We start from the raw sequence: 26,399 nt of genomic DNA on the forward strand, positions 1-26,399 counted from the left end.
CATCTCGTCGCTCGAAAATGTCCGACGCCCGACACGTGATCCGACCCGAGTTCTCCCGGCGGCCGCGCTCCATCACAACACCATCTCCGCGCTTGGGTACTCCACATTCCGAAGTCGAGATGCGACTGCCGTTGTGGAATAGGACCGAACTGCGCTGTGATATATGTCGCGACAACTGCTGACTTCGTCCAAGCTAGGCTCACTTTGTAGATAAGAGTTCTCAGAGGTTTATAAGAGAGTCAATATACGCACTAACTAGGCCTGTCTACTCGCGCTTAATCCTTATCCGTAATTACAAAGCTCCAGATCTCGCGCCACACTCCACGTGCCAACCGCGCTGGTCTTCTCTCCAAAATCTGCTCTATCCGCGCTCTTTCGTTGTTCCTCGAAGCCTCCGCTTCCATCTCCTCCTGCATCGTGGGATCCATGCTCACACTGAGATGCACCTGCTCCTGCTTGAACGGGTCTTCAAAGGTGCTCAGAGGACTCACAATGCCATCGTGCTGGGCGTCCATCTCGTACGAACCGAACCGATGCCGCGGAACTGGCGGTACTGAGACTGGGCCTTCGAGCTCGATGCTGGATAGGTCTTCCAGGACGTAGTCTTCCACCGTAAGGTTGCGGAGGTCAACTTTGGATGTTCGGGGAAATATGTACTTGTACGAGAGGTACAAAGATCCGAACAAGAAGGGGCCGATATATGCACCAAGAACGTCGAAAGCCAAGCTGATGGTAGATTTCAGGTTGTCCGTGGAAGTGAGGCTGCCTTTCGCAACAAGAATGACCAGTGGGGGAACACCAGACCATACAAGGACAAAGGCGCTTCCGAAGATCCCGATATATGCAGGTAGTGGTTGCCATCGGGACTTGAACAGGCGTGACATGTAGAGTGGGTGATTGCGACCGAAGATCTGCCGCCTCGCTAAGCGGTCAAGGCCAGCTTTGAAGCGCAGAAAGGTGATGCAAAGAGTGAGATAGATGCATGCCGCAGTACCTGTGTACAATTCGGAGAGTGTGATGCGCGGCTGTGAGCCAGTCTTGTCTGCCAAGCCTATCAGAGACAAGAACCCGAGTGCTGAGCACAGCAAAATGGCCGCCAAAGGTGTATGCCCATTGTTAGTCCGACCAAAGATCTTTGCGATATTCCTTGGGAGGTACTGCTGTGAAAGCATAAACACACTACGAGATGCGGCGTAGAGATCGGTATTGGCTGTAGTGTATGCCGATATAATGAACAACCCGTTCAAAACCTTCGGTAGCGCGTGGATAGAAGACTCTTCGGCCGCGATTACGAACGCTGACTTCGTAGCGTAGTCGCCCCTCGCCCATATCTTCGGAAGCTGCGGGTCGGCGTAGTTGACATTTGCTCCAGCGGCTAGCATCGCAAATGGGTATATGCTGAGCGGAACGATGTAGACGAACGACATGGTGATGGGCACGTCCCTCCAAGGATTCTTTGCTTCACCGACAGTCATAGCGACCAGGTCTGCTCCGAAGCAAGAAAACATGGCTAAAACTATTGAAGTGCTTCACAAGATGTTAGCTATCTGGGGTATCTGGAGGTATGCTAGGAACCCACATGAGAGCGAACAGTGTGCCTCCGGGGCCAGATATGCCAAAAGCTTCGTCGGGAACGCCCGTCATCTTGAGAGGGACAGGAGTGGTATTATCGTGGCCAATAGGCTTCCAGTCCGATGGAAATCCGAAGGTTGTATAATCTAGAGTGGTCAGCTTTGTCACACGTAGCCTGAAGATGTTCAACTTACTTGAATGGTATTCTCCCTGTCTCGGGCCGCCGCCTTGGTAGCGTTAGACACATGGCTATGTTGCATTGAAGCGCGGAAGCATACCGGAGAAGTTCAAGACCACACCCATAACACATACAAGGACTAGTAAGCTCAGTTTGAACCACATGACGACCTACGTGCTCGTTAGTTCGCTGTTCGCATCGAGAGCCGTCATCAGGGTGGCCGGAATCCGTGTCGCATGTTGCCGCATACACATTGCTAGCTCTCAGCAAGTAAACACCCTCTAAGCTAATGTATACTTCTAGCTTAGTGATAATGTTGTAGAATGCGACACGGATTGGAGCCACCCCTAGTGCTGTTTTACTCAAGGTGACGTACTCGTTCGATCTTGCCATACAGCTGATATAACATTAGCGAAGTATGCCATTGTCCAATGACATAGCTTACCTTGACGCCGAGGCAATGGGAAAGGGTAGTCAGGGCGATGAAGGCGATATTGATAGCTGCCTCAGCACCAGCAGAATGCGGTTTTGGGTCGCTCTTCAGAAGCGCAGTCAGCTCCGCCGAACTCGCTGTAAGAGTAGCCATCGCACAAATCTTGCCTAGCCTAATGGTCGTCAGCGACGCCTTTCAGAAGTTTCCCATCGATACTCACCCGTACATAGATGCGATAGCGAAACCGCAGGCTGGGTCTAAGAACGTGTGAGGCAGATCAATGAGAGCTCCGGTCAACGGTCGACATGCAACCATCTCAGTGATAGTGTACATAACGCATGCAACAATACCACCTGCGACTACATAGCTAATAGCAGCCCCTAAAGATCCAGTGGTAGCGATCAGTGCACCGGACGTAATGAAGATTCCTCCACCTATGCAGCCGGATATGCCGATGCCTGAGGAGTTAGCAACCAGCGCCTTAATTGATTCACTTCTTTGGCACTTACCTGCCAGTTGAGGCCTACTGAGAACACGGTCAAGATGTTCTGAATGGGTCACGTAGTATGGCGATCTGTCAAGGGGACGCTTTTCTTCAGCCATTTTGCGTGTGATTCCCAGACGAATCTGTACCGAAGTACGACCTCGTCAGGCTGAGGATGTTTGCGAACTAATTATGAAGGTTGACTGCGACCTTGAACTAGAAAAAGATGCTTGCGCAACGAATGCAAACCCTCGTGACTATTTGGCCTCCATTCGGCACGTCTTCAGCTTCACTCTCCAAACCACCTGTGGCGGGGCTTAGACCATACCGGTCGGCCTCTCTGTCTGCCTTACGTGTTGCCCACAAACGCCAGAGTGACTGGAAAGATAGGCTTCGTGATGAGGACGGTACATGGGCACGCGACTTGGTATTGCTGTGATTGGTCAGAAAGGCGGGATATCGGGGAAAGATAACCAAGGTTGCACATGCTCGTATGCACGAGGTTGCTAGGCCAAACTAAGTGCGCCACGGTCGACAAACATTGGTGGATGGTGCAGAACGTCCTCTCAGCCGCGCCTTAGTCGCGTTCCGGTGTACATTTCAGGCTACGTGTTGCAGCTAGGCGACAACTATGGTAATTGATAGGGCCGAACTACATTGTGGAGACAGCGTCCCCCATAGTGATTATTGCTTTCCTCTGGGCGGGCGTTCTGTGTGGACTTCCTGTGCAATACAAACAGGATATTGCCAATGCAGCTGATAACGGGTACGCCGCATGCGGACGAAATCGCGAGCTGAAAGTATGTCAGATAGTGTCACGTCCTTGACCTACATACATTCAAGGCTCTCCAGGGATGAAGCTTTGGTTAACTCCCAGCTAACGGTTTCCCAGTGATGATTGCAGTTAGAGTGCATTGACGATGTCCATATCCAGCAGCTCTACCGGCCCTTCGGCGCGTCGCTCGTCGTTAGCGATGGACTACTTCCAGGTGTATTCAGCTTCATCAGGATCGCAGTCGAGTAATCTGCTACAACGACCAAGGCGGCTGTCGTTTCTGAATGCGCCCGATGTCGCGACGTCGATCTCATCGTTAGGATGGGTGGCAACATGCTCATCGAAGCAAATACGGTTATACGACGTGAAGAGCGCGAACAGAAGTCGGACTATCCAGCCCAAGGCCGTCTTGAATATTTCGATGATTCTGAAAGATGAGGAGATCCGTGGAATTGCTCTCTCGGATGATCTGCTCGCAGTGATCACCCACAATCGATTGCTGGTGTATGACGAGTATCGCACAAACAACGGCCATGTGCCTAGCCTCGTGAGAGAAGAGCGGATTGACCAGGACGGAAACTGGACCCCGAGATCCGTGTCGATCTCACAACTTGGGCGCCAGTCTGCCGAGGGAGGGGCAACGGCGAGCATCGCAGTGGGCGGAGAAGGAGTGAGTGCAGTGAAGATCTCCACATACAGGTACATGCCAGCCTGGAACGTTCAGGGCGACCATGTAGTCCTGAAGTGTCCTCAAAACAATGGTGCTGTCAAGATTGTTGGGTTTTCGCCGGGTCGAAGTGATGCCATGTATGGGCCAATGGTGTTCGCTTTGACAACAGGGAATCGCTTGTATTGCTGGAACGTCGCTCGGAACGTAGGCTACAAGCAGAATATACGCCCGGATCCTTGCTGGCATGTTGACTGTAATGCGAGAAGCAATGAACTAGTAAGTGACATGTTCTAAGACCCGGCGCAAAGCTGACTCCAGGCAGGCGTATCGTGATGAGATAACGAACGCGGCTTTTACCATCTCTCCAAACGGTCGACCTTACATCCTCTGCACCGTCGACCACCAACCACGTTCACACCTCCCAGCGACCTTCCTCGTAGCAATCGACACTCTCGGCTTCGATCCACACGTTCTCCGTCAACCAATAAGGCCCATTTCTGATAGGGTAGTGAGTACGAGCGTTGTCGCTGGAGTTGCGAGCTTCAACGGCAGGTTCCTAGTGGTTGTAGAAAGGGAGAGAAATAGATACAAGATGAAGCTTCTGACACTTCAGGGTGCACTTGGGGGTGGCTTGACATGTTCTGCTGCACACACAACAACGTGGGAAGTCGAACTGCAGACCAACAATACCGGATCTTCGACGATCTCAATCATGATAGAAGAGCAGCAGGATGCCCTGGAAATCATCGCGGTGGATGGACGTGGCCATGTCATCTATTCGGGCGTGAGGGTGCTGGGCATGCCACAGGGCCCAATTCGGCCCATGGCGCCACCCAGAAGCTCCATCGTTTCCGAGCTCCCGTTCGACCCGATCAGAAGAGAATTGTCGTCGGACGAAAGTAGCCGCCACTCTGTCACGCCTTCTTATCGGGGGATGAACAGCCTCGAGATTGTTCCTGGCTGACTGAAGGCGATGACTCAAGCCAATACCATAGCCTTTCCGGAAAGTGGTAGATGCAGGCGCGATGGACTGTTCTTGGTACGGGTATGGTGTGAACGTGAGCGGGTAATAGAAGTTGCACGCTGGTCGCGTCAGTATCGCGTCGCGGACTAGTGCCAGCTGACTAAGCCAACATCCGTCATCTCCAGGCTCCATCTCTCACGATCGGCCATCACAACCCAACTCGCCCTGTCCATCCGCTCGCACACACACAACGCCAACAATGTCGCGTTGGCGGAGGAGTTTCCATATCTTCGAGCTCTTATGCTCGCCAGCCAAACGCCAAGATGGTGTCGCTTATAACATCTCATAACCGTCATCAGCACGCGGCTTGAACGCGATGGACCTTCACCAACACTCCAAAGCTGCTTCTCGGATTGGCAATTGTCGAGGATTGCGCCTTGGGTACGGCAAGCGTGCTTCGAGACGCATCTTGGCGGAGTAGCAGCGAGTTACCAAGGATTCTTCGCGCTTACCAGTTCGTTCCCTCAACCTACGCAGCGTATCTCGCTTTCCACATGGAGGGCTACTCATGCCAGTCATGCGAGGTGGAGGAAAGCTCGATAGGTGGACAATACAACGTGTCTGGCATATATAGCTACTCACCCTCAACACTCAAGACACTTCTTCTATCACCCATCTCTTCCTACTGGTCGCGTACTACCTAAGATCCTAGTCATACTCTGACATTCCTGTTCAGTGCTCCAACAAGCCTACACTTCAGCTACCAAGACAGCCCTCTCGAGACGATTCACGGCACGCTCCCATCCAAAGATGATGTTCCGCGCCGCTCCTCTATGCTTCGCTGCACTCTTCTCGCAACACGCTTCTGGCGTACCATACCCACAGCCAAACTCGACATTGCTCGCCAACAACACAATTTGTAACTCCACCGCCCGCTTTTGCGAAGGCGATCCCAACGCCGTCAACCCTCCTCCCCTAGGTTCGGGAGAATACGTATGCCACGAAGTTTACCCAACCGATCTCACCGTCATCAACGCGCGCTACCCCGATTACGACGTCGACCACCTACACCAAGCCAAGCAGTTCTTCATGCTACGTCGCCAAGTGAAAGATGCTGGAGAGATTGCCACACGTGTACAGTTTCAAGGCCTACCGAACAGCACGTCGAACTACACCTGCCGTCTCGAATTCGTCCTCCCCCGCCTTGAGCTCCAGAAGATCTCTGGCCCGAACCCAAGCTTTCACGTATACCAAGTCGAGCGCGAAGCCGGTGCGATCGCTACATGGAATACATACGAGGCGGAGAAGAACGCCTTGTTGTTCGGTACGGTCAACGGCGAAAGCCAGGCGCTTGAGAGGACTAGGAGTGTCGGCGGCGTTGCAGCTGTCGACGAGACGGCTTGTAACGAGACAATGTCGTTCATGATGGCAATGATGTACGACAGCCCATCTGCGCCGAACTACTGGGAGTTCTCGAACGTGGCGCCTCCCGCGTTCCCGGTACAGGGGTTTAGGATTGTTTACGGATGTTGAGCGAGGAGTTAGTGCCTATGGTATAGTCCCGCGATGGCACTGAATGCTGTGTGAAGTAGCTATTCTGCCACTAGTATTATGACATGAGATCTTTGTCCTTACAACTTTTGCTTCACCTAACATGTGATCAGTAATTATACCTACGTCCCCCCTAGCACGTAAAGTAGTTCTCGCATATCTTGCATGTTACGGTTTTCTGCAGTGACGCGGCGAATCATTTCTATAATTACCATGGTCATAACGCGGCAACCCCTCAAATTCGTGCACATTACACGGTGGGTTGTGTATGCAAGCGGCTCTCTTGTGATGCGATTTGTCTGTAACATCAGGATTACCAGCTTTGCATTTACAGCAGCAGCTAAAGCTACCAAAAGCAGTACATAGCTGTCTTCGTCGCATACATAGATCTGCAGCCATCATTTAGATAGTACTCATAACCTGATGCACGAAAGTTCATCAGGCAGCCGAGACAGCTATGGTAAATAGAAGGAGCAATTGATTGCATAGGCATAAGCACTGTAGCACAACAAGTGTGTCTACCCTGACCTACCTCCGCGAGTCCTTGACCCTTCTTCTGGCCGGATGCGTGGTTGCAGTGGTCATGGTGGCTAGAGACAAGTATAAGTGGGGCGTGTTGTGAGGAAGGCACGACTGAAGTCTCACTTCTTCCCTGGAACTCTTCACTCACTCAACACTCCACCTCCAACCACTACAATGCCGCCGAAAAAGCGCAAAGACGAAGAGGCGCCTAGCGACTATGTGCCGCGTGAAAAGATGATGAGGACCGCGCCCACTTCAAGTTTCTGGGACGCCGATTTCCCATCCGATGGCGGAACGCCTTTCACAGCCAGCGGGCATGTGAGCCGTAGATGGATGACCGTCATGATAGAAGGAAGGACTCGCCACGCCCCAGTGCCAACAGAGACAATTCGGAGTGCAGTGCAAGCTCCTGGACAGGGTGGTAACAATCTCCAACGCCGAATTGCTGCCATGGGCCCACCAATCAGGTCAAATCAAGACCGCGCGGTGACGCCACCGAGTGGACAAGAACGTGCCAATGGGCCATACGCGCAGACTCCCGAAACCCCTTATCCGGTGGAACGAAGGCCCAACTATCAGGTCAATTCAAACAGAGCTGGAAGAGGCCGAGGGGGACCCACTATGGGTATGGACAGGCAAGCATTTCAGTTGCGACAAGGGAGACATCCATCTTCGGATATGCTCATGCCGCCGCCGCCGTCCAGTATGCAGCGCTCGAGTGTTTCACGTCGATCTAAAGACGCACGACACGTCGGTACGGCTGAAGAGCAAGACGGGAGTGCGCATCGAAATGACGATGAAGTGCCCGCTGAACTCGAGGAGGAAGAGGAAGAGGAAAACGGGAGTGCGCATCGAAATCACGATGTAGTGCCCGTTGAACTCAGTGGTGAAGAATCCCAGTTACCTGGCGTTCTTTCATCAAGTAGGGTTGGGCGGCCGTCTTCTCAGGAAGAGAACCTGCCACCACAGCCAACCTCACCGTTGCCTGTGGTAGTTCAGGGGGTTGATGAAGCTAGGCCACAAGAATCTCTTGTCGTCGGCTTGGATTCAGAAATTGCGGAGGTATTGGAGAAGCGCCTGGCCCAGGTGTTGAGTCAAGTGAAGAACTTGCGCGCCGAGGCGTCTGCGGATCTCCGCGTGATGTTTCGGAAGGGAGTGCAGTTGGCGAATACCGATCTATCAGGGATCGACCCTGCTATTTTGGGAGAGGTGTGGGAAGACCTCGAGGCAGAGGACGCTGTAGGCATGGTGGAGACGGACGATCCAGATATCGCCGCGCTCTTTGACGAAGAGGAAGAGCCGAAAGAGTGACATCTGTTCGCAGGAGAGAGGAATGGCTGGCTCAGTACCATGAAAGTACTTGAAGTATCCTTTGTCCGCACATTCTACCTTTTTGAACTGATGCATACGACTAGCATTTTGTGATAAAATTGGATGACAAAATACTGTCCTTATTTGCCACGTACCATTATTCAGCTTGAGTGTTCGTTGTACTGTTCGTGTATTAGCTGAGAACCATGTGTGAGCTCTTGCCTGTGCAACATTCACTTCTCGTGAAACCATGGGGGTGGCGCATGGATGGCATATTGGATACCACTGTTTTCTCTGTTAGTCATGATATCTTAGCTTTTGGTTTACAGCGCGAATATTAGACCATACTATTTTCATGGCAAGCACTTGTTTCATGTTACGCAGTGCAAAGAAGTTATTCATGCGCGGCAAGCGCTATCAATTCTCTACCTACCCTTCCGCCACCCCAGCGCCGCACGTCAAATGCGCGATCAGACCAACCACCAGAAAACCCTCCCACCCCAATGCAAACCATGCATGCATTCCTCGACAAACAGAACAAGGAAAAGTGGGTCATAGTACATGAGTAGGGTAATGAGGAGAACGCGTAAAGAATGCCATAACCTCCAAGAGAAAAAAACGCGTGCCAACGCGACGCTCAGATGAACCTCCCTGTCTGCGCCAAACACCGTGCGCGATGCCAGCCAAACGGACCAACTTCCCCACATAAAGATGGGTATTTACACATTATGCCAACGCTCAACGACGCGCCTGTGTCTGCGAGAACCAATCGTCTTGTGTGGAGTGGTACTGCCGCCGTAATTCGGCCTCTTCCTCTTCTTGGCTTGACTTGAGGATTTCTTGCATCGTCTCGATGTCTTTGATGATGACGTTGAACGCCTCGGTGACCTCCTTAAGGACGAGGTTGCGATTGTAGTCTGAGCGGTGCTTCCAGATGGCATCCATGAGCGCGGCGTTGATCTGCTCCAACTGCTCGAGCGAACATCCAGATGTCGAGCGGACCAGTTTGTCATGCAGCGCAATGACCATACTGTCGTCGAGGATGAGCTGCGGCTTCGGCTCCTCGTCATTGAGAATCTGGTTAAGATTCGAGTGGTGCGGAGGTGCAGGCGCAGGCATGGAAGTAACATGCTGAGACGATTGAGAAGGTTGCGATGGCTGCGAGTTCGATGGCTGGCTGCTGACGTAGTGGACTTCTGTATTTGAAATGTGGTCAGTGTTGTGCTCTGGGGAGAAGCGAGTGGAGACCTGGAGTCGCTGGTGGAAGGGGGTTGGCGAACCTTGTGTGTCGGGAAGCTGCGACCCGTTGGGCTCCGGCATCATCTCTGAAAAGTTGGGGACGCCAGATGGTGCAGCACCGTTGCTACTCTGAGTGCCAAATTTGTTGTCTGAAGACCTGTTCGACGTCTTCTGACCAGAAGTCGTTGTGGAGGCACTATTGTGGTAGTCGTTGGGATGCGAGTTCGGTGCCATGAAGGTCCGCCCGGACATCTGTGACTTCTGCGTTTGGGTTCCCTGGCCCTCAATTCTACTCGGTGTCTGGAATTGGAAGTCGTGTTGTGTGTTGGCATTCAGATCCTGGCTGTCAGTCATATGAGTGTCGTCGTTGGAAGGCGCAGTAGAGCCATTCGTTGCATGCTGTGTGCCTTCGCCACTCGTGCCATTGGATAGACCTTCAGTGTGAGGAGCTCGCAGCGGGGTTACCGGTGGCATGGCCAAACGACCAGGCACAGGCTCACCCAGGGTGATAGGCCCTGATGTTTCGGTGGTACCGATGGACTGTTCTGGAGGTACACGTGCAACATCCTCGAAATCCTTGTTTGCGGCGATGGCTCTTTCCCGCTTCTCTTGCGCCTTCCTCTCCCTCTCAAGTTCGCGCTGGTAGACCGCTTCACACTCCTGGAGAAGCCCAGGATTTTGGTGCATGAAGAAGTTGTCCAGATCGACTTCAACGTTTGTGATCATCTCATTGCCCTTCAGGGTTCGCTCGGCATCTCCGAAAGTCCTCGCGTCCTTTACAAGAGTCTTGATATCGAAGAGGTAATCTGCAGGGCGCTTGTAGTAACCATTGGACAGGCGCTTCTCGATCGTACCGAGGTCCAGATTGTAGTATTTGTTGCCGCTGTCGACGTGTAGCAAAACGTCAACGCCTTTGGAATCCTTGGAGAATTCCCACGGACGAACAACGCCTTGCTCTTCTTGTTGCTCACGTGGCAGGTCTGATCGCACATGATCAGAATCTTGCTCCTCGAGCAGATAGGCATACCAGGATTCTTCCAGAATTGGCTTAAAGAATTTCCTGTGACTCCTCTTCAGTTGGTCCATGATGGGTTGAATGACAATCTTCATCTTGTTGAGGGTGAGCCTATCCTGTTTCTTCTGCGCCTTCTCGCGGGCGGCAAGTTCCTTAGGGTCAACCACTGGAGCAACGATAGGTGCAGCCTCAAGTTCAGGTAAGATTCGCTTCTTCCTATTATCCGGATCAGGAAAGTCTGCTGGAGACATGCGGATGTAGTGACTGATGCTGTTGAAGAACTCTGCTCGCCCTTCTTGGTCTGGCCGCATAAGATGGAACTGATTGGATTGTGAGAAGGAGAAAAGATCCATCATCATCTGGCGATCAGGCTTCTCCTTCTCATTGAGCAACTCCATTACACCCAGCAGCATGATCGGTTCGTTCGCGCCAACACTTCGCAGTAGTAGCTTGAAGGTCTTGATAGCTTGGGCAGGCAGTGTCTGATACCAGACATCAACTGAAGGGATGTAGATGACACTAGGCTTGTGCCGCCTGACCTCTGTAAACAGCTGGGTAATGGCTGCCTCAGGTGCTCGCGTGGAGTCCTCAAGGATAGTGGGAAGGTCGAAGGACTGAACATGCAGACCTTCAATTTTGTTCAAGAGAGCAGCACCAAGATATTGCTGGCCCATACCTTGAAGACCGCTAATGAGCAAACGGGGTCTGAAGATTCTACTACTCTCGAAGTTGCGCATGGTGGCTTCGCGCTCGAAGCCCTTTTCGTCGTCGCGGTCATCGTACGCTGCTTCCTCGAGTGCGCTGAGTTTCTTCCTTCGTGGGATGAGTTCATCTATGCGCTTGAGGATCGCGGCTAGTGGCTTCCGTAATAATGGCTCGATGTTCTTTGCCAGTGGTGCTGCACTAGCCGTGACTGTTCGTTGAGAAGATGGCACCATCTTGTTGACCGAGATCATGAAATCCTTCGCTAGGATCTTGATGGTGCTGGGATCAATCAGAAGCTTCTTTTCAGAAGTGTAAATCTGAGGGTAAGTCCCCTGTACGGCATTGAGAGCCGCTTCTGTGCAAAGCGCCCGAAGGTCGGCACCTCCATAACCCTTGGTTAGTTCGGCAAGTTGATCCTTCATTTCCGGCTTCAGAGGTGGCTCCCAGTTCTTAGTGTGGATGTTAATAATGGAACGTCGGCCCGCAACGTCTGGCAACGGGAAGTAGAACTCGCGGTCGAATCGTCCAGGACGTCGCAGTGCGGGATCTACGGAATCAGGACGATTGGTAGCGCCTATCACGATGACTTGTCCGCGACCATCCATACCATCCATAAGAGCGAGTAGAGTAGCGACAATCGAGGCGTGGATTTGCTCTTGCTTACTAGAGCGAACAGGCGCAAGTCCATCGATTTCATCGAAGAAGATGATACTTGGCTGGGTTTTCCGCGCCTCCTCGAACAGCAGGCGAAGCTGCCTTTCAGCTTCTCCTACCCATTTACTCAGGGCATCAGCACCCTTGCGCATGTAGAAGGTGACCTTCTGTCCATGAGTGCTGACGCTCGAAGCGAGAGCTCTGGCAAGAAGCGTCTTACCAGTACCGGGCGGACCGTGGAACAAAACACCTCGTGGCGGTGTGATCTTGAAGCGTTGGAACACCTCAGGATATAGCAAAGGAAGCATGACCATCTCCTTGAGCTTGTTGATGTGGTCGTCCAGTCCACCGACACCATCAAAGTTGACGTTCGGGTCGACTCCAAGAGGGTCTGAATCTGCGAGAGCCTTCTTGTCTTTGACCTTGCCCAGATTGGCAGGGCCGCCGCCAGAGTCTTGCTTAGGGTCTGCATTGTGAGTTTGAGGAAATCCGAAAGTAGGCGCCGTCGCGGTGGTTGGCGTCATGCCAATTGCGCCGCCGACAGGCTTGGGCATCTTCTGGTTCTCATCGTCGCTACTATCGGAATCACCACCTGCAGCTCCCATGCCAGCCTCGACGCCACCACCGAAGGGGCCCTGACTTCGCCACAGGCTTTTGTATGTAGACCGTCCACCTCTTGCCCTAGGTCGTTCCGGAGCAGGGCCATCATCGTCATCGTTCTCGAAGACAGCGTTCTGCTCGGGTCGAACAACACGGTAATCCACGCCTGCGGCGCGAGCGCGGCGTTTGGGCGCTTCCTCGTACGCCACGTCCTTGTCAGGATTACGTCGGGAGAGGCGCCGTCGTTTGTTGTACTCCAAGTCTTGTAGCTCATCCTGCAGTTCGTCTTGGTCCAGTCCTGACTCTTCGGAAGAAGAGTTGCGCCTGCTACGCTGTGACTGCCGGGTCTTCCCTCGTTGGCGGGTCGATCGCCGCCCAGAGCCTGACGCACTTTCGGATGCAGACTGCTTCTCCTTTTCGTGTTCCGACTCGGACATTTCCTCTTCCTTCTCGTCGTCTGCTGCAGGTTCAAAGTCACTGCTTTCATCGGCGCCTCGCTTACGTTTGGCTGAAACAGCACGGTTCTGGAAAGAGACGTTAGTTGCGGAAAACACACATAGCCAGTCAAACATACCCTGGTGTTGCGACCGCCACGGGTGACGGGCCCTTCCTCTTCGGAGTCCTCAGCAGCGGCTTCGTCGTGCTGGGACTCTTGGATGACACCTTCCATATCATCATCGTCCTCGCCCTCGGCATCGTCCTGTTGGGCTTCTTGCGCAGGTGAACTGTCCTTGCTGGCTTTGACTTGGGTCTCTTCGTCGACAAGAAGCGCGTCGAGGGGACCAGGGCTGTCATCGCGTATCATCGACGTCTCCTGGGAGGCCTCCATGATAGCGCTAGGATGTTGGACTCGTGGGCCTTTGCCGCCTCGTGTGGCACGGGCGATGACGGGCTCAGGGCTGCGCGTGCCTTCGCGCACGACTTTGACGTGCCTGCCAGAATCCGAAAGCTGGACAATGGGTTCCTCCACATCGTGCGACAGGCGAGTACTGCGTCGCGTGCCATGGACTTCAGGTGTCTTCCCGCGCGCAAGGGATTTGCTACCTGTGCGAGTGCGCAGATTGCGACCGGAGGCGTGGTCGGGCATCTTCAGCTTCACGATGAGCGAAGGCTTCTCGACCTCTTCGATGGACGGCTGCGCGCGGCGTCGCGATGCGGGCTTGGGCGAATCGTCTTCGGATGGCGTATCTTCGATCTCGTCCTCGCTCTCCTCGTACTTGATCTGCTTCTTGGTGGCGCGGCGCACGCTTCTGCCTGTCGCCGGGTTGATCTCGGGCTCCTCCGACTCGGAGCGCTCTGAGAAGGAGTCTTCGGACTCTATCTCGTCGTCTTCGTCAATGTCAGAGCCGCCGTATGCGCGTCGCTGGCGCTTGGAAGACTTCTTCTTAGCTCCAGGCGTGTGTCGGGTGCGGCGCCGTTGGGGCGCGGCGCGTTTTTCCGAGTCGTCGTAATCGTAGTCGTCCGGGTCGGAGGCGTTGGGGTCGATGTCGAACTTGCGCTTCGCTCGGCTAGACATGGGGACTCGTCGCGGTGAGGCCTAATGCGGTCCTGCGGGATGTTGTGAGTGAGCGGCCCCGGGGATGCGTCGCGGTGAGAGCGCGCTTACACCGCCTGTGTGGATTCTACAAGCTTCAAGATGGCATTAGATGCAGGGGAACCGTCTCCTGCATGTGCGCCGATGATGGCGAAGATATGCGCGATGCCGCCTGGCGTGTCGCCTGGGCGTCGTGTTGTTGTGAATGAGGGAACGATGTCGAGCGCGCGATGCACCGGTCAAGACGACGCAGAACTCAAAGAAAGCGGCTTCAAACAGGATCAGTGCCCTGATAAATGACACTGAGAAGCGAAATAGTCGAGATAGACAGGCGTGGTCGAGGGGCGTGTGGTGTTGGGGTGCGATCGCGAAGGCCCGTCCAATCCTAAGCGCGCTAAACCCCAACCCGAATTCAGAGCAAGGAACACTTTTTAGATGCACAACCACAACAATAGCGAACGCCTTTATTTTCTCGACTTTTAACAATACAAAATGTGTCAAAATGCACAGCAAATGTCAAGTTGATATTCAGTGAGCAAATTCCGCAGCTTTTCGGGAGTCTTCCGCCACGTCTTGGACTGCTATTTGAGCCCTTTCTTTTCGACTTGTAGCTCTTGCTGCTGTCGGTTCCTGCATGATCGACATGCGGCTCTAAAAGCTTAACGCGTTTAGAGCTCACTGCCATGTGTGGGGAAGAGCGAACTATGCACGTGCACCACGTGCTGGAGCGACCCAGTTCAACGCCACCCCTGAGCAATCAACTCATGACGCATAAGTCTGGAAACAGTTTGCATTTGCAGAGATCAGATATTTGTTTCGTTGTAGATATGTCATACACGATTGTTGTTGTGGTCGTGGGAAGACGTCCATACTCCCGAGGAGACCGACAATATTCCCAAACAGCGCAACTTGCATGTTGATAATTCTTTGCGGGAGGTAATTGTTTTCATCGAACAATTGTTGTGTTTGTGGGTTCAAGGTGCCCGCGGGCATGTTAGGGTGGGTGCCTTCGTACCTTCCAAGGTTGTCGGGTGGTTGCTCCATGTCGCCGCGAACATCGAATAGACGTAGGCCATCTGCAAACAAACAGCTATCTGAGCTTTTATACTGGAACTTCAAGAAAATCGTCGTTAGATGTACTCTGATCCATGCGATCTTATGCGCCAACGCCGCCCGGTGGAATATTGGTGTGGTCTTGGAGCCTCCACACCCGTGCATCGTCAGGCCCATCTCAACAGTCGCTAGATGCCAGGGCCGAACAAGCCCCACGATTTTGAGGAGGATTATCTCAACCACCTTCGATATCAGCTCCTCTTCCAGTCAACAAGCAACCGCCCTCGTCTAGTCCAGCTTACCCAAGTATGGCCGACATGCCTCACTAATGTCGCAAGCTCCGAACAAAGTACACGCTCTTGACGCTGTATACGCCATATACGCGAACACTCTGCCTAGCATGTCACCCTTCCTCGAAGGAATGGCAAAAGTTACTGGAATTTCGCATGCAGACTCTTCAATTGGAAGCTCCTTAATACACAGCTCATTATTCTTACGTTGTCATTGAGCACTGCGGAGCTGCCTCCGTGCAGTCCGCATCCATCCCACCAGAAGAAGCCGAACCCCGCAGTTTGGCCATAGCTCTGCTCAACGTCATAGGCTCTCGAAGCTCCGCCAAACCTATCGGAATCCTAGTCTACGAGAGATTGACGTCTTCAGGTGGGCTAAGCTATCTTTATTTCCACGCGTGCCGCCTTTAGAGTGGCCGAGTTCGCGGTAGTTTATAATCGATCTTCACACCCACTTCCAGACGCCATGCGCTCTATTGTGACAGCAACTCGCTCTCTCGGACGTCAACAAGCTTACAGAAGTCACTTCCAGAAGAGATCCTTACCATCAATTGTCTCTCGAGGATACGCAAATATGGGCCATTCAGTACCACCAGTATGTTCCTACTTCGTTTGCGCGATCATCCGCAACGACCAGCTACTCACCGCATACAGCTCAACGACAAGTCTCTCTTGAAGAACCAGACATATGTCAACGGAGAATGGATAGACGCAAAGTCAGGCAAGACCTTCGAGGTCAATGGTATTCCAGCCCCACCAATCCTCTAAAAACCCTCTAACACGCAGCAGACCCAGCGACAGGCAAGCTCATAGGCACCATGCCTGAGATGGACCGCGCAGACACCGAAGCCGCCATCGCAGCAGCAGCCGCCGCACTCCCTTCCTTCCGCAAACTCACCGGTCGCGAGCGCTCACGACTCCTACGGAAATGGTACCAATTGATGATGGACAATGCGGATGATCTGGCGAAGCTCATAACCTGGGAGAACGGAAAGCCCATGGCAGACGCTAAGGGAGAGGTCAACTACGCTGCGAGCTTCTACGAGTGGTTCGCAGAAGAGGCACCGCGTATGTACGGAGCCACCATTCCGGCGACCGTTGCTGGTAACCGAGTGTTCACAATCAAGGAGCCTGTTGGTGTTGTTGGATTGATCACACCGTAAGTCTCGCACTTGATTCGGAAGGATTATGGCTAATGCTGTCAGATGGAACTTCCCCGCAGCTATGATCACGAGAAAGATTGGACCAGCTCTGGCAGCTGGTTGCACCGTCGTCGCAAAGTCTCCCGGCGAGACGCCTTTTACAGCCGCTGCTCTCGCCGAGCTTGCGCACCGGGCTGGAATTCCCAAGGGTGTCGTCAACTTCGTTACCGCACTTAAAAACACACCTGAAGTCGGCGAGACAATCACGTCGAGCAAGACTGTCAAGAAAGTGTCATTCACAGGATCGACCGGTGTCGGCAAGCTTCTGATGAAGCAGTCGTCGGATACACTCAAGAAGCTCTCGTTCGAGCTCGGTGGAAACGCACCCTTCATCGTCTTCGACGACGCCGACCTGGAGACAGCCGTGACCGGAGCTATCACATCCAAGTTCCGATCTTCAGGCCAAACTTGCGTATGCGCCAACAGAATTTATGTTCAGTCCGGCATTTATGATGAGTTCTGCACAAAGTTCACCGAAAAGGTCAAGAGTTTCAAGGTTGGTGGCGGCTACGAGGAGGGCACTACACACGGGCCTCTCATCCATGACCGTGCCGTCGACAAGGTGGACGCCCACGTCCAGGATGCCGTCAAGAACGGCGCCAAGGTCCTGTTCGGTGGACAAAAGCTACCCGATCTTGGTGAGAACTTTTACCAACCCACAGTCCTCCGCGACATGACCAAGGACATGCAGCTTGCCAAAGATGAGACCTTCGGCCCTGTTGCCGGACTCTTCCCCTTCGATACCGAAGCCGACGTTGTCAAGCTAGCCAACGCGGCCGACGTAGGGCTCGCGGGTTACTTCTTCAGCAAAGACATCCAGCGAGTTTACAGGGTAGCTGAAGCTCTGGAGGTTGGTATGGTTGGTGTTAACACAGGTCTCATCTCCGATGCTGCCGCACCTTTCGGAGGCGTGAAAGAGTCTGGCTTTGGACGAGAGGGAAGCCATCTTGGTATCGATGAATACGTTGTCACAAAGACGATCACAATGGGCGGCAATGGTCAACCGCTCCAAGGAGAGTAGAAGATCAATACAGACTGATTTGCGCCGAGGGGTCGAGAAGCCCCGCCACACGTAGCTTCATTTCCACATATGCCTGACAACGACCACAGATCATGAGGAGGTTTGTGCTTAAACCTCGACAGATACCGCAGTGCAGAACCATTCGTCAGAATTCTTGGGAAGGAATGTGCCGTGCACGTTACGAAAAGAACTGTCGAAGGGAGCCGCTAGCGTGTCATGTTCGCGACTTTGAAGTTTAGCGTAACGCGTAGCCCAGCGCAACGCGTGCCTGTGCCATCCTGTCCTTGCGGCCGTTTAGTAGGTACCCATCGAGTATTTTGTTTGCTTCTCAGTTCTCTATAAGATCAATAGCATCGAGTAACCTTGCAACGACGGCATTTCAAACAAATAATCGCATCGTCGATTTCACATTCCTTCCTTCGACGATCCTTACCTACCGGTGCCATTTCCGACACACATCCCTGATAGCATCACTTTCGGCCGTTTACCCCTCTCCGCCACATCCACGCCAAAGCACGTTAAGAACAGGCCAAACACCCAGTTCAGACTTTGTCACTTTTAGCTCGTTCACAACTACGATGGCGCACGTTTCGTACGATCAAAGCCATGTCTACATCAAGTCGGAGGCAGGCCTCGACCAAAAGCAAACCTTAACTCCCGGACCGAGTCCGACGATGTCAGCTGCACCTTATCCGCCAGGTCCGAGCAATGTTAAGATGGAGCGGACTCCGGAACCGTTTGATATCAAGCAAGAGGAATATCGCCAGCAGGAACGAGAGAGCACCGTAGGCACTATGGATGCAACCACACGCACGACGAACTGGGTACTACAAGGGAACAACGCCACTGCCGGTCAGGCTGTACCAGCCCTTGGGTCAGCTTTTTCGACACCGGTTCCAACTACTCAGGCAGCGACTGCCCCAGCTGCTCAGACAACGGCAGCTCAGATCACCCAGAACTCCATGGCGTCTAGCAGATACGCCCAACCAGAGATCCAGGCCGACCCGTCTCCAGCGGCATTGAACCGTCTGGCATCCAAGAGACTCCTCGAAGATGATTCTTTCTGTACAGGATCTCCAACAAACAAGCGCATCAAAGCCGAGCCATCCTCCTCAGTCTCCGGCACCGGCGTCCCTCGCATCAAGCTGGAGCCCTCCAGCTCCCACACAGAAACCCCTCCCATGCACCGCGCACCCGAAAACGACATCATCGCCCTCTGCAGAACCTCTACATCCGGCAAATTCACGGATTTCGAACTCGAATCCCTTAACGAGATCCAAACTAAAATCGACTGGGTCTTCAACCACGGCGCAAAGTCCTTTGATGTGCTCTCTGAAATCAAGAAGATCCCCCACCAGCCACCTACGTCTTACGGCATTAGTCTCAAGCCCGAACAGAATCGCCGCATCGGTGAACTGCAGAAGAGGATGAAGGATGCGCAGACGGGGTTTAATGCTCAGGGTGTGAAGGCCAACCCGCTCTCGACTCCTAAGGGCAGGAAGATCAAGAATTGTCGGGCGAGGACTGTGAAGTCGCCGTCGGTGTCTGCAGAGCAGGGATTCAAGGTTGAGAAGCTTTTGGGGATGTTGGTCTTGAATGATGAGTCTGGAGCTACTGTCGCTCAAGCGGCTTCTAATTTGCTTGCTAGTAGGGGGCTGAAGTTCACTCTGTGTGGAAAGGAGTTGCGGTTGGTGGAATCGTAGATGCAATTGCGGTGCTGTTGGATGTTTGGTACTTTCTTTGAGGGAATCTGTAGCCAGAATGGCTTTCTTGTGTTACTAGTAGTAGGAGCGGGTTCTCAGGGCTTTGTGCAGGTAGACTTGTGGTCTCTGTTAAGCACTCTTTATAATTTCATTTGTTGTTGCACCTATGTAGTCTTTGTTCGATGTAACATTGAATCTATCGAAACATCTCAACTGCTTTCTTGGTTGTGTCGCTACACGTCTCGTGATCGCTGAGCGAGAAGCTCTCGATGAGCGTCTACATGGACTCTGATAACGGAGCACCATAAGCACCTCAGCGACCCTTAGACTTCTATCTCATATGGAAGCTCGGCGGATGGCCGATCTGCGTAGAGATCGTAGTTTGTGTCAAGGAACACCGGGCCATGTGTGGCGCAACGCGCATGCAGCATAAATACCCAACGTCATCGTCCCCGCACAATCCAGGGGAAAGCGATTTGTCGCTGTGACCATTTTGGCGCTATAGATACCATCCAAAAAGTATCAGATCTTGTAGTGAGCTCAAGGTCAACAAACGTTATCAAGGGAAAATCGATTCGAACACCATTCCCGCGCATTTCCTTGATAGTTGCAGGACATCCCCTCACAGTCGGTTGCTAGCGCGTTGCACTCGCGACCGAAGTTTAACAGGGCACAACGCGCATCCGCAACCCACCGTTCGCAACTTGTCGCATATGACGAGCACCGTCACCCGTCGACTCTGAGTGACGCGCACAAGATCGCAAGAGGTACTGCAACGGATAGCGATAACCAAAAAAAGCAATCCCATCGACATCCCGCTTCCGGTGCCCCGAACGTCCAGCGGTCGCACCTTCCACCTCAGCTTACATTCGGCAATCGCCTACAACAACACACGTCATGATGCGCTGGCTCAGAGGCAGCACGGCGGCAGGAACTCCCGGCGCAGAGGAAGGAATTGGTAAAGAAAATGTCATGCCAATGGCATCAGACAACGTCAATGCCGAGGGCGCGGAGGATGAGGTTGAGACCTCGAAGAAGCCGTTGCGCAACGCCCCGCGCCGTGCTGCAGCAAAACCCAAGAAGAGCGCTCCTGCCAAAGCATCGCCCGCGAAGGCTGCGAATCCCCTGCGACGGTCCACGCGCGCGCAATCGAGAAAGAGCGGAGGCTTCTTCGACGCGGCGCAGGAAGCCACGCCAGACCCGATGTCAATCGCCTCGATCATAGATGCACCTCCGACATCGACACCACCACATCCCGAATTCAGTGCTGCCGACGAAGCACAAATGTTACAAGATCTGGACAACACGGACGAAAGTCACGTCGAGTTGGGTGAGATGGGGATGCCGCAACACGTCGTCTCTCACACTCAGGAAGACGAGAGTCGCGTCTCGTTGGGTGAGATGGAAGTGCCACAGCAAGTCATCTCTTACACTCACCCAGACGGGACGGTGGCAGAAGTTGCAAGTGGAGAGCCAGCGGCTGAGATGTCTGCGTCTCTGCGAGATGCTGTCGCTTCAGAAGAGGCTGTCGCTGTACAGGAGACTGCTGCTGTACAGGAGACTGCCACTTCACGAGCGACGGAAGACACTCACGCGGTTTACTCAGCTACGCCGGCTTTCGATTATGCCAGCCAGAACTCGACGCTTCCTGTAGATAATCTAACAATCTCCGCGACCGGCACATGCTACGTTCCATCATCGTTCCGCCCCGATGGCTCCATCCGTAGAGAGATTCGGATTCGTCCTGGCCACGCCTCATCGGTGCCTACGAATACGGAACCTAACATCAAATTCATCCCAAACCTATCGGCATCTGAAGCACTCCCATCACAAACCGACATCGCTCAGTCGTCAATTCCAGCCCCGTCGACCTCTAACCAATCGAATGAGTCCTTTACAAGCCACAGAGCTATACGCCCAGGAGGATTCCTTACTAGCAGATACGCAGACGTCCCAGCTGCAACACTAACACAAGCGTCGGGTTTCACTACGCCGTTCTCCGCATATGCAGCAAACGTCAACTCAGGGAAACGTCGACATGTCGAGGAAGAGAACGAGGGACCATCGGGATTTCAGGATGAGCGCTCAGCGAAACGCATGCGTACCACGAACAGTCGCGAGTTCATAGGTGACCGCCGTACGGCAGTTCCTCAAATACTTCCCAGCCCTTATGACAGATACGAATGGGCGCTTATCAATGACAACATGAGGGATAGCCAGGATCAAAGCATGGTCTCTGAACCTGAAGAGACGCCAGAACGGTCAATTGTTGGTCAAGACATCGTCGATAGAGAGCCAGTAATCAAGACTGAGCCCGTTGACGATGCACCAAGCAACTCAGCTGTGATCCCACCAGCTCCCCAACCCCCTCTGACGCCAGCTCAGTCCAATTCACCAAGTGTACGACAGCCACCGACCGCATCAATAGCAACACAAGGTCCGACCTCGCAAGCTCCGGTCTCAGCTCCCGAGTATATCGACCTTTTTGAACTCTGCATACCACGCTTTGGCAAGCGCCAACCGATACAGCTCGAGCTAAATAAAATCAGAGAAATAGAAACAAAGACAGCGCTGATATTGAGTGGTCATAAGGAGAAAGTCGACATTCTAGGCCAACTCCCTCCTTGGATGCGGGTCAATATTTCGAGGAAGCAAAGACAGTTGATTAACGATCTCGTGAGGCGTATCAAAGCAGCGAAAGCAGGCCAGCATAGCTATGCCGACGTGAGAAGTTTCAACGCCACCCCGAGTGGGTCTACGCCAGCACCCACAAGAGCCACAGCAGTACCAGTCACACAGACATACCAGCAGAAATCTGTCATGGCCGCGCCAACACCACCCCAAGCTCAATTGTTGGCACCTCAACAAGCCCGTCAACCCTACGGTCTCGACCCCCTCAAGTACGAGAACACATTCGGTCCAGCTCTGGTATACAGCGCACTGGAACAAGTCAACAATATGCTAGGAGCGTTTGGAGTCAACGCACGCTGTTACCCCAGTGGCATGGACTCGATAACTCTAAAGAACCAAAGTATAGTGCCGCCTCCTCCTCCGACTGGCTGCATGCTTCTTTCACTGGAGAACATGCCCTACGTCAAACTGGCTGGGCCGGCTCTGGTGAACCACGCGTTACACCAGGTCAACGACATGACCAGCTCATTGTGGCCTGGACAGTTTGTGTTGCATGGGAAGGACATGCTGCTGTTGCAGTCGTAGTTTGTTGCATCGTGGCGATAGCACTGTAGTTATCTTCGAGCTTTCAATGGCAACAAGTTACTTGTGGTATAGATTCTCTTCTTGTATAATATTAGTACCGTTTCCGCGGGTCCAGACTTTCTCATGATAGTTCAGAGTACCTTGAACGTCTAATGAAATTGCTTATCAGAATCCTCTGGTGATTCGCAAAACTTCTGATCACATATACATGAACAATGCGGTAGCACGTTGACATACTGCCGTCACTTCAAAGTATACGCTTCCGCAAGACAAACCACACGGAGTGTCATGACTTCAAGGTCATCATTGAAAGTTGTTCATTTTCATGCCGGTGTACCCAGCACTATCGTTGGATACATACGTGAGGTCCTGAATGTAATACCCCGCGCCATAACCCTGAATGCTAAAAAGAACCCATGCAGAAACACCCTCTAGTACCTCTTACCCTCGCGGAGGATGTCGCTGTACTCCTCAAGCGGGGATGGTGTGAGCTTCTTCTCCGCCCACAGGTTGGGGGTGAGGAAACCGTAGGTGTGTGCGACGGCGACGAAGGTAGCCTTCAGGGTGTTCTCAAGGGTCTTGGTGGAACCGGAAGAGGCAGTGTAGATGTCGGCAACACCAGCCAATTGCAAGAGACGCTTGACGGCGGGCGATGCGACAAGGCCGGTACCACGGGGAGCGGGAATGAGACGGACAGTGACGGAACCGCACTTTCCGCTCTCCTTGGTGGGGAGCGAGTGAGGCTCACCAAGGTTGGTACCCCAGTAACCTCTTCGGATGGGGACGACGGAGAGCTTGGCGATGATGATGGCGGCGCGGATGGCGGTTGCGACTTCCTTGGAGGTCTTGATACCGAGACCAATGTGACCCTCGGAGTCACCGATGACGACGATGGCCTTGAAGCGGGTACGCTGACCGGCACGGGTCTGCTTCTGGACGGGCTTGATCTTCATGACCTCGTCCTTGAGCTTGGGAAGGAAGAAGTCGACGACCTGGTACTCCTTGATGGGGAGAGAGTGGAGGTAGCTGCCCACAGTCAGTAAATATTCCCACCCCATTGTCGCCTCAGAACGTACATCTCCTCCATGCTCTTGATCTTGCCGGCCTTTACGAGACGGCCAAGCTTGGTGACGGGCTGCCATTCCTTCTCCTATGCCAATTGTCAATTTCCCGCGCTTTATGCCTCCAAGATATTGTGTATGCGTACTTCGGTCTTTCCGCCACGGCGGCCACGGCCACGTCCGCGACCACGTCCACGGTCACCACCGCGGTCTCCACGAGAACCGAATCCGCCGCGAGCGGGGGCAGGAGCGTCAGCCATGATGTATGTTGGTGGGGTATACGGCTGCTGGAGTTGCGATTAGCGACGGCTGAGAGGGTGAGGAGAGGTGGGAGAGCGTACGATTTGAAGTTCCTGGGAGTTAGTGCGTGCTGTTGTCGCGGTCGCACTTGCAACTTTCGATATTGAAATGCTCGCTTAGGTCGTGGATGACGCTAGCCGCATGTGGCTTGGCGCAACCAGGCTGCATGCGGGATGCCCAAGTGAATAATCCACGGGTGATCACCACGACTGCAAGGCGCAATTCTTGGAGGCTGTACAGCTGCATTTAGCTAAGTGGTTACCTCTCTGTATCGATAGAGTCTTTCATACCCCAGAATGCAACATTCGAAAGTCGTTTGCCAGGATACTTCACAAGAACCTCGCAAGCACGACGATACGTCTCTAGCTTGCCAGCGCTGTTCCTCCTCCCGAAAACCCTCAAGACTAATCGCATCCCGTGTTCTGCTTGATCGTTCTGTCCATGAATATCGCGTGTCTCATGCTCCCAAGCTGTTTAAGATGACGTGGCTGACTAAGAGCTTGCGGAGCGCGCCTGACTCGTTCACATGCGCGAGGCACCAACGCTACCACATACACAACTACTTCTCACCAACGCCTCTTCAAACATACCATAGAGCGCACAGGAGTCTTATGGTTAATCGTAATGTCTATCTTTAATTCGGTCCTCGGCTCGCTCTCACCGCCGCGGCGATTCAGAAAGTCCTTCGAAGACCCTCACGCGCGCGAACACGAACTACCACTTTACAACTCTCCGCCTTCTCCTCGAATACCACCGCCTGTAACTTCCTCCGTACTATGGCACGCCCCAAGATCCAGTCTTTCTCCGCCGCCGCGCGTTCCCGACGACCTACTAGCTTTGCAACGGCGAGCCAGACATCTCGAACAACAGCTGCAAGAGCTACTTGACGCACAATCTGATGGCCTGATGGGCAGCCTTCGCGCAGGAGACGGTCGCGGATCGAATGGAAGCACCACACCAACTGTTAGCAGTGTTCGGTCCAGTGACCGAGGCGAGGACAGCGGAAACGGCCACAGCGCAACACGGAGCAAGAAAGTGGGACTAAACACAGCAAGGCAAGGCATATCTAAGCGGATAAGGCAACTGGCCAGTATCAAGGCTGAGGAACTAGACCTCTTAGATGAGGATCTGAGGAAACTGCAAAGCACAGTGGAGAAGACCGATGCGTGGAGCCAGAAGCGTGTACGGCTCGCGAAGAAGATCAGGGATATAGAAAGAGAAGACGCTGGCGCAAGAGCACAAACCTTACAAACGGAAGCTTCGAAGCTAGAACAGGAGATTCGACAGAAGGAAGAAGAACTATGGGCGCTGAAGAGACAACACCGGCGAGTCTTGGACGAGCTGGCTGATACGGAAAACTCTGTGGAAGCAAAACTGGCATCGTACAAGACATCGCTGTCACTGTTAGATCGGGAGGTTTCAAACTTCCTTGCCCGACCTCCAAACGCGGACCACGTACCAATGTCGTCCTCTCCGTTCCTCACACTACCCGCGAAGCGAAGAACACTCGAAATGGCGCGCGAATACTGGCAAGACGAGTACACAAGGCTAGCTGAGAGGTGCGAAGAGGTCGACAGAGATCGCGGTGCGCTTGACGAGGGCGCAGTACTATGGACCGACGTCATGAAAAGGGTGGCAGACTACGAGACAACCCTACAAGACTCTATGCGGCCCACGGCACAGAAAAGCTCCCCAGATCCCAATAAGCTTCTCGAGCAAATGGATACAATAATTGCCTACCTCGAAGAGAAGCTAGAATTTGCGTCGTCGCGAAGTTGGAACCTCCTGGTTTGCGCTATCGGTGCCGAGCTGGAAGCGTTCAATCAAGGCAAGAATATGTTAGAAGAGACTCTTGGGTTGAAACGAAAGGGCAAGGAACGAGCTACAGAACCGTTGATAGGTCATGATGGTTTTGAGGCTAGGGAACCAGAGGAGATGACGGGATCTGCGATCAGGATCAGTCGGTCCCCGCCGAAGAAGGCTGCGTCGCCTAGACAAACGTACTTTGACTCTGAAGATGATGATCCGGATCCCGAACTCATGATTTCGCATCAGGATACAGATACTGATTGAGCTCCACGCGGGGTTATTGTCGCGCTGTTCTTCGAGATTAAATACCCTTTTGTTTACCCACGCTTTTTAATCAATGAATCGCCATGCAAGACATACCCTTCTACTTGCTCATGCCAGTAACGTGTCGTCATGTGAACAGCCGTGCTGCGTGGCTCAATCTATCGATAAGAGTGGGGAAAACGGAGATAGCCCGCCTTATTACCGTCACTACTAACAAAGCTCCCGCCCGTTACGAGCATCACCATCATAATCACCTCGGTACAACTTGCGACA

The 26,399-nt window shown here is 53.2% G+C and overlaps 9 protein-coding genes across 9 annotated transcripts; 6 read left to right on the top strand and 3 right to left on the bottom strand.

Annotated features, from left to right (window-relative positions):
- Positions 1-275: 275 nt before the first annotated feature.
- Positions 276-2,411, bottom strand: J4E78_008043 (uncharacterized protein; the record flags this gene model as incomplete). Its single annotated transcript, XM_049368645.1, has 7 exons — positions 276-1,527; positions 1,580-1,718; positions 1,767-1,799; positions 1,851-1,920; positions 2,127-2,147; positions 2,196-2,355; positions 2,404-2,411. The coding sequence occupies 7 exons, from the start codon at positions 2,409-2,411 to the stop codon at positions 276-278; spliced, it is 1,683 nt and encodes a 560-aa protein (XP_049219610.1).
- Positions 2,412-5,886: 3,475 nt separating this feature from the next.
- J4E78_008044 (uncharacterized protein) lies at positions 5,887-6,609 on the top strand (the record flags this gene model as incomplete). The annotated part of the gene is made up of 1 exon (XM_049368646.1): positions 5,887-6,609. One exon carries the CDS (start codon positions 5,887-5,889, stop codon positions 6,607-6,609), a length of 723 nt encoding a protein of 240 aa, XP_049219611.1.
- Positions 6,610-7,770: 1,161 nt separating this feature from the next.
- On the top strand, positions 7,771-8,460 carry J4E78_008045 (uncharacterized protein; the record flags this gene model as incomplete). The annotated part of the gene is made up of 2 exons (XM_049368647.1): positions 7,771-7,774; positions 7,808-8,460. The coding sequence occupies 2 exons, from the start codon at positions 7,771-7,773 to the stop codon at positions 8,458-8,460; spliced, it is 657 nt and encodes a 218-aa protein (XP_049219612.1).
- A 738-nt stretch (positions 8,461-9,198) lies between these two features.
- J4E78_008046 (uncharacterized protein) lies at positions 9,199-14,189 on the bottom strand (the record flags this gene model as incomplete). The annotated part of the gene is made up of 3 exons (XM_049368648.1): positions 9,199-9,656; positions 9,741-13,197; positions 13,248-14,189. The coding sequence occupies 3 exons, from the start codon at positions 14,187-14,189 to the stop codon at positions 9,199-9,201; spliced, it is 4,857 nt and encodes a 1,618-aa protein (XP_049219613.1).
- Positions 14,190-16,124: 1,935 nt separating this feature from the next.
- Positions 16,125-17,773, top strand: J4E78_008047 (uncharacterized protein; the record flags this gene model as incomplete). The annotated part of the gene is made up of 4 exons (XM_049368649.1): positions 16,125-16,145; positions 16,205-16,292; positions 16,340-16,709; positions 16,756-17,773. The coding sequence occupies 4 exons, from the start codon at positions 16,125-16,127 to the stop codon at positions 17,771-17,773; spliced, it is 1,497 nt and encodes a 498-aa protein (XP_049219614.1).
- Positions 17,774-18,351: 578 nt separating this feature from the next.
- Positions 18,352-19,476, top strand: J4E78_008048 (uncharacterized protein; the record flags this gene model as incomplete). The annotated part of the gene is made up of 2 exons (XM_049368650.1): positions 18,352-18,360; positions 18,394-19,476. The coding sequence occupies 2 exons, from the start codon at positions 18,352-18,354 to the stop codon at positions 19,474-19,476; spliced, it is 1,092 nt and encodes a 363-aa protein (XP_049219615.1).
- Positions 19,477-20,373: 897 nt separating this feature from the next.
- J4E78_008049 (uncharacterized protein) lies at positions 20,374-22,692 on the top strand (the record flags this gene model as incomplete). Its single annotated transcript, XM_049368651.1, has 1 exon — positions 20,374-22,692. The coding sequence occupies one exon, from the start codon at positions 20,374-20,376 to the stop codon at positions 22,690-22,692; it is 2,319 nt and encodes a 772-aa protein (XP_049219616.1).
- A 431-nt stretch (positions 22,693-23,123) lies between these two features.
- On the bottom strand, positions 23,124-24,013 carry RPS2 (40S ribosomal protein; the record flags this gene model as incomplete). The annotated part of the gene is made up of 3 exons (XM_049368652.1): positions 23,124-23,718; positions 23,769-23,842; positions 23,900-24,013. 3 exons carry the CDS (start codon positions 24,011-24,013, stop codon positions 23,124-23,126), a joined length of 783 nt encoding a protein of 260 aa, XP_049219617.1.
- A 946-nt stretch (positions 24,014-24,959) lies between these two features.
- On the top strand, positions 24,960-26,126 carry J4E78_008051 (uncharacterized protein; the record flags this gene model as incomplete). The annotated part of the gene is made up of 1 exon (XM_049368653.1): positions 24,960-26,126. The coding sequence occupies one exon, from the start codon at positions 24,960-24,962 to the stop codon at positions 26,124-26,126; it is 1,167 nt and encodes a 388-aa protein (XP_049219618.1).
- Positions 26,127-26,399: the final 273 nt, after the last annotated feature.

The sequence above is a fragment of the Alternaria triticimaculans genome, assembly GCF_023758025.1.
Source record: "Alternaria triticimaculans strain BMP 0046 chromosome Unknown scaffold_13, whole genome shotgun sequence".
In the NCBI taxonomy this organism is placed as follows: Eukaryota; Fungi; Ascomycota; class Dothideomycetes; order Pleosporales; family Pleosporaceae; genus Alternaria; species Alternaria triticimaculans.